This window comes from Amia ocellicauda, chromosome 5, assembly GCF_036373705.1.
Source record: "Amia ocellicauda isolate fAmiCal2 chromosome 5, fAmiCal2.hap1, whole genome shotgun sequence".
Lineage (NCBI taxonomy): Eukaryota > Metazoa > Chordata > Actinopteri > Amiiformes > Amiidae > Amia > Amia ocellicauda.
Genome location: NC_089854.1, coordinates 42860442 through 42869733, shown reverse-complemented (window position 1 = coordinate 42869733; position 9292 = coordinate 42860442). Strand labels below are relative to the sequence as shown.

Below are 9292 nucleotides of genomic sequence, written 5' to 3'. Positions count from 1 at the left end.
AGAATTCTCTGGATTTAGTGGGAAAGAGAAAGACCATATACTGCAAAAATAGTTGGACCCATCCTCATCTCTCAGGCAGCCAAGTCTCTTCTGATGCCCAACCATGATGGGTAACTTGCTAAAGTTAGAGCTGAGAACCAGCAATGGCACACACACAACAATCACTTTACCAATCACATCCTACTTTAGCTAAGGTTGGCATCAGTTCACTTGGCATGTAATCTTTAATCCCGCTGACTAAAGGGTAAAAAGTGCAGAACTTCTCTGTGTGGTCTCAACTCCATGCTCAGTCATGTTTTCTTGGGGAAAAGCACAAGGCTGATGGAATGATAATTTGAAGGCCTAAGATCACAGTTGACTCTTTTAAGTTTACCATACCATAGAAGGTGAACTCACACCTAGAACTTTCACTGATCAATCTTTAACTGATGTCCCTTTTTGGCAACATATTGCATGAGTATGAAACCATTAAATGTTCCTCAAGGCATACATATGTCAAATCCTTTCTTTAATAATAAGTGTAATCAATTCTCCAATACTAAATTGTAATAAATTAAGTTATGGCCAATAAATGGGCTGCTTTACTTATGCATTCAATTATTTTGTTTTGTATTCGTAAATAAATTAAAAACAATTTGCAGATTATATTTTTCACTTTGACATTATGGACATTTTCTGTGTTGATCAGTGGCAAAAACTCCTGATTAAATCCATTTTGATTTCATGTTGTAACACAATGAAATGTGTAAAAGTCCAAGGGGGTGAATACTTTTGAGAGCTACTGTATATAGATAGATGGATAGATAAACACACAGACAAAACAATATGCATTATAATATATATATATATATATATATATATATACATATATATATATATATATATATATATATATATATATATATACACACACACATACATACACTATATGCAGTCAAACTACATTTAAAAACATAACTGCAATTAAAAGGTGTTTGTTTTTTCTTTTACACATCAAAACAAAGTGTTACTGATCTTTATCTTTACCAAAATCCCATACAACGTGTGTTCCTAATACATTATCCAAAAATAAATGCAAAACCCCACACTAATGTAATTTCCATAATTTACATTTAATATTTCTCAAGAAGAAAGAGAAAAAGAAAAAGCACGGCAGCATGTCTGTGATCAAAAGCTCAATGATTACTGTACATTTTCTGGAGTAAGGTGACAGTTATTAAAGTTCAAACAATTTGAATGAGAAAATGAACAAAGAACCATAAAATTATACGTTTGCCATGTGCCTATTAAACCTGTAGATTTAACATGAAAAAATAATGTTATGTACAAGTAACAGGAAATCATACAGGAAAGTGTCATAGCAATGTTCAGTTATTATACACATTTATTTAAATCACAGCATTCATTTGACAAAGAAATAATTGAAAGTATAGTATAAATTAAGTCTTCAATTCAAATGCAAAAGAAACTCCCAATTTGGTACTCTATTTGTTCAAAGATTCGTTGTTATATACATGCGAAAATACTTTTTTCTTTAAAATATATATTTGTGAAACATTCATTCTGTGGTTTTTGCTGTTACTTTCACCATCTTATACTACAATTTTCAAAAGTGATGACAAGTGCCATTTCTATCTTCCAGTGCTAACTTTAATAAATATTGTATCTTAAAGAGAGATTAAACCGGTATTTCTTTTGAGAGTGTGTGTGTGTAAGTATATATATATATATATATATATATATATATCCCAGGAATATATTATTATGAGAAACAGAGCCATTATTTGTCTGCACAGGACAGTAAGAGATTAGCAAAGTCTTTAAAAAAAAATAAGATTAACATTGAATCAATTCCAAATACTATACAACCCACACCAGACTCCATTGTTAAAAGAATGCAGTCCAAACATCTACAATCAATCTGTACAGGAAGTGTATATACACTGTCACTGGAATCCTGTACATGGTGAAGACTACTACCAGAAAGGAATAGAAACAACTATAATCACAATCCCTACAAATTAAAAATGTAACGGTTTAAAACTATACTGACAACTGACCTTATGATGTCCTTCTCACAACCCCAAACACGCTGGAGCCGATTCAGAAAAAAGCTTAACTCGGATGGATTTGCCAGTGGAATAATTGATTCCAATAATGACCTCAAAAGTAGATGACCCTCTTTGTACTTCAAAACAGTTCTACATGGTGCACTAATCTAGTAACATAGTGCATTGAGAGAAAAAGTTATTTCAATCATAAAATCATATTTACAAGGCCCAGCATATGAAGGCAAATATCAGGCTCTGTGCTCATGGTCACAACTAGATCCTACCTCTTTATTGTGGATTATTGTCATTGATCGGATTACAGTAAAGTTTAATCCATGTCCTTTCACCATTGTTTCTTTTCTTTTTCTTGTTTTTGGTCAATACGTTTCTTCTGCTTTTATATTGTATTCAATGTTAAACCTTGATTAGACATTTTCTCCCAACATTCTGTTGTAGCACCTCTGAAAGATCTGACCGAAATGAGTGCAGTCTTCGGTACTCAGTCTGCACATAGTTCACTGTTCCACCTCTGCCCTGGGAAGATTAACAGGAGGCTAAATAATACAGGATATCTTTAAAATATTTGCTTTCTGTTACTGGATTGCTTCCACGTAGTTCGCTGGGTACAGGCCAACCGTGCCGTCCTTCAGGCGTCCCTTACACCATCCTTGTTCGTCCTCGTTTCCTATCTTGGTCATCTCATCACCTGGAGATGGTAAAAGGAAACGAAGGGAAGAAGAAAAGACAGCAAACAAACAAGTCAATCACACTTCAGCCCATCACACACAATCTGCATAATTTAACAACAACCACCACCACTACAACTGGGGGGAGTCATGTGTTTATTTATTTTTCTGTGTGTGTGTGTGTGAGAAAGACAAGGTCATGATCGCAGGAGAGGTCAGCGCACCTGCTTTGAAGCTGAGCTCATCGTGCTCTTGCCCCTCGTAGTCGTACAAGGCCTTGACTGGGACCTCGATGCCTGGGGAGGACTCCTCCTCAAAGGGATTGCCATTGCCGTTGGTGTCGGTGGCGGAAAAGGGGTTTCCAGACTCCTCATCTGACCAGTCTTGAGTTTTCTCTCCACTGCTCACACTACCATCAAAACAAGAGTAATATAACAGCAAGAATTACCTACTCAAACACGCAAATGAACTGTTGATGTCACTACCATTGCACCACTGTTAATCCCAGAAAGCAAGGAGTTTGGCAACAGAAGAAGGTTTCTGGGTAGACAACAAAGGCCAGTACATTTCCCCCCCAAGATTTTGAATGACACCAAAGTAACAAATCCCATGTAAACCCATTTTGGCTCAAAAAAGTATAAGCACTCGTCAAGGGCAGATGTTCAGATTTGTTATTGGTAAGTGAAGATGTTAAAATCCATTTCAGAGCTGAGGTGGAATCCATCAGCTTAGTGACAACGATGGTTTGACATTGTGCACTGAACCATAACAAGGTTAAAAAATAACCAAAGGTGCATTTGATAAGAGATGCAGGACATGAATGCAGACACACATCTTCCAAAAATGATCCTATTGTCATGACTCACGAGAGGGGTCTGCTCAGGTTGCCACTATCACAATTGTTTCTATGACAAGTCTATAACACACCCTTTTCACACCAATAGACACACACTTACAGATCAGACACACAGCATGAGTGAAGGCACACAAAAAACCCAGATTATTTTGCACAAACTGAAGCTTCATATGCAGTCCAACCTGGTGCAGCAGAACCTAGTCTACAGTGACCTTATAGATGCTGATACTTTCTGACCCCCCCAATGTTTTATTCAGTACATATTTCATTTGTTTCTAGGGTGACCGAAAGTTAGCATTAACCCACTGCGTTTTGCAACCCTTGTTCAGTCGAATGGGCATCAGGTTGGGCTGCATACAAATGGAGAACAAGGAGAACAACGACATCGACACGAATACAGGCTTATCGGCAAGATGCTAAATGCTGTTAAGAGAGAGGAGTTAACTGTTTCACAGCAGTGTAAAGAGAGAAGACTGTATCCAGCAATGTCCATGCCTTAGCACACATAGTCACCTGGCAGACTTAGAAGGGAAATGGAAGAGGAGGGAGAAAAGAGATTTAATTTAAAAAAAAACGTCAACAAAAATATTCTTTTCACCAACTTTTTGGTTTTTACTTCCTCTTTTTTTTCACTGACAGGGCTGCTTTTTTGTTCTTCCTTCACCTCCTGCTCCTGTTCATCCTCTTCCTCCTCCTCTTCAAAGGGGTTTGAGCCGGACTGTTCAGTGCTATTCAGCACACTGAGGTCGATAAGTGGGGAATAAAGACTGTTATTGCAGCTGTAGGTTCAATAAGGCAGTATGTGGATGGTGACATTCATAGATTTAATGAGCGTAATGTGTTTTGGCAGAGTGGTAGATCTGTTTGCAGGGACTTAATCAATCAGAAGAAAAATGTTGAAATGTACAATTCTATGAAAATACGCATAAATAATCTAAAATCTATTTTATTTTGTGGTACTTAAATGCCTGTTTTCTCTGCCATGTTTAACTTTGACCCACCTGTAGTCTGAATTGCAAAAGCAACACAAGTCATTTCACACCTGATATTTAATGGTTAGCTTTTCAGACAGGTATTTTTGTTTTTCAACCTCCTCAGATTTAAAAGACATTTACTGGTTTAGGTTTAAAACATGAGGTGAGAGAGAAAGGGAAAGGTCTAAGATCTCTGGTTGGCAAAAAAGAACTTTAAAAGATTTAAAAAAGATTCCCTTAGAATGTTATGGCCATTTTAATTGGGATTTAGGGAGTCTGAAAACATCTGTATTTTAAAAGCATGCTTGCTAAGATTGTCTTTGAATTGCAGGTATAGGATCCACTTGATTTGTAAGCACTTAAGGCTCCACTGAGGAATGAGGATATAATGTATGAATGCTTAATTATGCCATTGGTATTTTCATTTATGTCACACAATTTGTAAAATAAAAAATGATCTATATATTAAAAAAAACTCCATAGGAATGTTAACCAGCTTCCTCAAACTCCAATTAATTGTCTACAAGACCTATTATGAGGTAAAACAGACACTAAAGCAGTACATTTACAGTACTGATTACAGCTGGTTGCATAAATGAACCATGGCTTCGACATGAAAAAATAAATAAAAAATGTTTACATCACAAACACCATCATTGAGGGCTGACCATTTTCATTTTCCACTGGAAGTATAATTGACTACATCTCCACACAAGTACAGGGAAGTAGGGCTGGGTTGAGCCTGGGGACAGTTGGCTTTACCTGCTGTTGTTCTTGGCAGGCGGGGCGGCTTGCTCCCTGGCCTGGCTGATCCCCGTCAGCGTCACTCCGTCCCCAGGCCTCTTCTTATCTCGCCTGCTGAGAGTGCGGTTCAGGTCCATCGACCAGTCCTGAAAGACACAGGCGATCAGACTCCTGTGCTGACACGCTAAACATTCCTGCATGCAAATGACGTTGGGGGGGAAAAATAATGCAGATATTTTTTCCATTGCACAATGTTTTCATTAACGGTCATATTTTAAATAATTTGGATTGAGGTTGATTTAGCCAAATGTGATTAAGACACGTATCAAATTATTTTTCAAAAAATCCAAATGGTTGCAAATATGAAAGGAATGAGACACACTTTCTACTCTTTGTGTTCACTGTTAGTCATTTGACACTGCATTTCCTTTCCTGGTTGAAAAGTAAAGGCATTTAAAAGAATTTTCATGTGTAGTACATGCATATTCATAGGGTAATAAAGTAATCATGCCTTGAAAGTATTAGTAATTAATTACATAGTAATAATAACAACAACAACAACATTTGCCCCAGTTTAAGTAAGTCAATAATAAAGCCAATACAACTCACATATAATGGTAACATTCTGCATAGTATCTGTCATCAATAATGACTTCCCTACAAACTCTGGATGTGATTCCAAAGAACATATCAGTTCAATAATAATAATAATAATAATAAATTTTGGACATTGATCTGCAAGATGTTCTAAATCCTGCCTGCATAGGGACAGGGAACTTTAATTAAATATAACTTGTCCCCTGATTTTTTGAGCTTGGAACCAAGGAAGCATATTATTCCAAAGGTTCCTGAAACACTACAGTACAATATGTGCATGAGATTGATTTTGAAACATCAATACCCCATGACATGCAATCCCAGACCATTTTGATGGAAATATGGTGGATCTGCAAATGCTGATACAGACAGTGAGTTGGAAAAGAGAAACAATTAGCCACAGCCACCACCAGCCCCGGGTCAGAGGAGGGAACCCAGCCCTACTGACAGATGTTAATTTGAATAGGTTAAATTTCAACATCTTAGCAAACTGTCCCCACCACTTCTGAGATCTCCCCATTCCCAAACACAAAGAGACAAAACCCTTTAAGGCTTAATGCTGTGGGTTGTGGCAGTCTAAATTCTAATTTCTCATCACGAGCATTGCGATAAAATCTTTCTGTAAAAGGTGCAACAAAACATAAAGTCCAGGAAAGGGCTCTGAAGAGACTGGTTCATCCTGCTTTGGCCACACATTAAAAAAAGGTTTTTACAGGTGTAAATAAAAGGTCAAACTTACTTCGTTCTTTAGCCCATGAAAGTATTTAAAGAACGAAAGAACTAAAAACTTCTACACAATAATGCAGAATAAGGGTAAAAAGACAATTTAACACTCTTATTGTAAGTAACATTGTTTCCGTGGTGACAGTTTCTCTTGGAGTGTTGGAATTCCTCAGACAGAATGTTTAGGGAACCAGTGACGTGCTTGATCTCCTGGCTGTGCACTTTTGTCAATTACATACTATCAGTTTCGGGAATGAACATCAAATCAGGAATAATTAAGCTTCTAAAATGATTAACCTTGAACTGCAATTTAAATGTCTATGTTTTCTGTGAGGCCAACTGAAGGAAGAATCTATAGTTTCTTAAAGTTGTTGGTCCCCCCCCTATAATAGTGACAGGTGTATTGCCACAAAAAAAGCTTTTCATAAAGTATCTAGTTTGCATGTATAATTGACCCGTTAGACATGCTATAGTGCCATATTATACTCTACAGACCTTTGCAGAAATGCTACATTTGTCCTGTGCAGGATGTTTAGGTTTTTCAAACTAATTAAAATATTCTACTCAATTGGTATATACACTCTCTCCACAGCATCAACCATAAACTCAGTAAGGGTCATGTTAGAGAAAAAGCACCAAGTCAGAATACAGACGTCAAAACAAAAATCACTGCATAGCTTTTACAATGTGCTTTTTCATGCAACACTCACTACTATGGACCATCTCTTATTCTGTGGCAGCTCAAAATTCTGTTAAAAGGGTTAAAAAATAAACAAACGATGGGGTGGATGATATGTCATATAACTTCAAATCAAAGTTATATTGATTGCATCAAAACACAATTATTCCACTCAATGCCCCTCCACCTACCTTGAATGTTAAGCTCTAAACACAAAAAGAAATGACAAAATGGACTACAGAGTGAACATTTTTAGAGATGCAAGTGCCATGAAGCTGAAGTATGTTCAGTTTATGGTGACTGTTAAATTATAACATTGTCCTGTTCAAGGTAGAACAAAGAGTGCTTCTAAATCTGAGCAGTTTTAGGAGGAATTGCTGTGTGTCTGTGTGTAACTTGAAATGGATAATTACTCCAACCCTCAGAGGATTGGTTTTGCGTTTGTATGTATAATCAGAACGGGATCATTCTATGAGAGTACAAGCAAGTTGACCCTAAAGTAGAAGAGTTAAGTAGATAGCAAATCCTGAAATAGAAAAGTTAATTATAAGAGTACAGTACTCTCAAATGAACCCCCCCATAAGTATAATAAAACTGTCTAGTTTCACCACACTGCCACAACCGTAGTGTAAATATCGTCTTTCTGCAGGAGTGTCAGTGTCAAAGGCTGCATGATACACATGACCAAGCCACATATGGTTGCTGGTGTATTGGCGTTATGTGGCATGTCAAGGCTTCTAACTTTAACTTTAAGGTCTCTGTTCTTAACCCAACAAACTGGTTTCATCCCATGTAATTGAGCCTAGCTTTGCATTGTGAGATTTGCCCCTAAAGATAACATCTCCGGCACTTCACAAGCAAAGTTTCATTTACCTAGCTTTTACATTAGTTCAAGGTTTACCATGTTAGTTTGCCATGTTAACCATCCCTGTTCCTGCTGATTGAAAACAAATCAATTATGCTGGATATAACCCATAAGCACACTGTAGCACAGTAGGCAGCAATGGTTAAATGTTGGTTTTCAAGAGCATGGGCCCGTAAACCTTTACAATGGATGGTTAAAACAGTTATGAACAGTACCTCAAACTGCGGCCAGCACATCGACATTCCAGGACCGTGATTGGACCTGAACCATTTTAAGTCCTCTTCAGCGTCAGCACCTTTAATAGTGTCTTCTAGGTTCTGATAAACTGTGGCATAGCTGGAAATATTGGGAAAGAAAAGAAATGTGAAGAGATACTTTACAACCTCACCAGTGAATCAACAACCCCGCTACACCACGAAACCTGTCCCCTGACACTCGATCACTCTGACAAGATAAGATTGATGACATCACAGTCAGAGGCATAGACACTCTGATCCCTGTATTCTCAGTTTTCAGCCCTTTTTTACAGTCAAGTGGAAGGCGTTGGGGGGTGTCTTACGCGGGTTTGGTTGAGAGGTCCAGGTGCTTCTTCACATCCAGCAGCAGATCACCGAAGAAACGAATCCTCTTGTCCTCAAACTCCTGGCACTGCTCAAACACCTGCTCCATATTCTCCATGTACTGAGGCGTGCACTTATCCAGCTCCTCCAGAGACTTCTCGTACTTTTCCCTTGTCTGAAGAAGAAAGTAAAAAGGTAAAAACCGAAGAAGACGCTCCACACAGTTCCACAACGTGCACAGTCTCATTACTTCCGGCTCTGGTTTCTCGATCACCTTTAGAATACCTGTACTGTTCAGAAATGTCCGAGGAAGGACAATTGCACATTGTTTGGTAATGCCATTGTTTCTGTAGTACTGTCTCCCTTGGACATTTTTATTATAATTGTTATTATTACAATTATTACTGAGACATAAATTGCTGGGGGGAAAAGGCCAGCTCAGATTGACTGGACAAAGATTTTTTACAGCAGCAAGATACACAGCACATCTGAAACTAGGCACCGAAACTAACAAACATGTGCTAAAAACACTGACTACCAGCAGATGTTGTGGTTAT

General features: G+C 37.7%; 1 protein-coding gene across 8 annotated transcripts in view; it reads right to left on the bottom strand.

Moving 5' to 3' along the window:
• Positions 1–1093: 1093 nt before the first annotated feature.
• Positions 1094–9292, bottom strand: part of pacsin2 (protein kinase C and casein kinase substrate in neurons 2) — a 28614-nt gene continuing 20415 nt past the window's right edge. For 5 of the 8 annotated variants that reach the window (XM_066705305.1, XM_066705308.1, XM_066705307.1 and 2 more), the window contains 7 exons: positions 8735–8910; positions 8391–8511; positions 7342–7380; positions 5330–5457; positions 4196–4333; positions 2962–3146; positions 1094–2757 (listed from right to left, as the gene is read on the bottom strand). In XM_066705305.1, coding sequence (XP_066561402.1) covers positions 2645–2757; positions 2962–3146; positions 4196–4333; positions 5330–5457; positions 7342–7380; positions 8391–8511; positions 8735–8910 — 900 coding nt within the window. In that variant the 3' untranslated portion in view covers positions 1094–2644. The remainder of the gene's footprint in view (positions 2758–2961; positions 3147–4195; positions 4334–5329; positions 5458–7341; positions 7381–8390; positions 8512–8734; positions 8911–9292) is intronic. The other 3 variants (XM_066705309.1, XM_066705303.1, XM_066705310.1) reach the window with 3 other exon arrangements.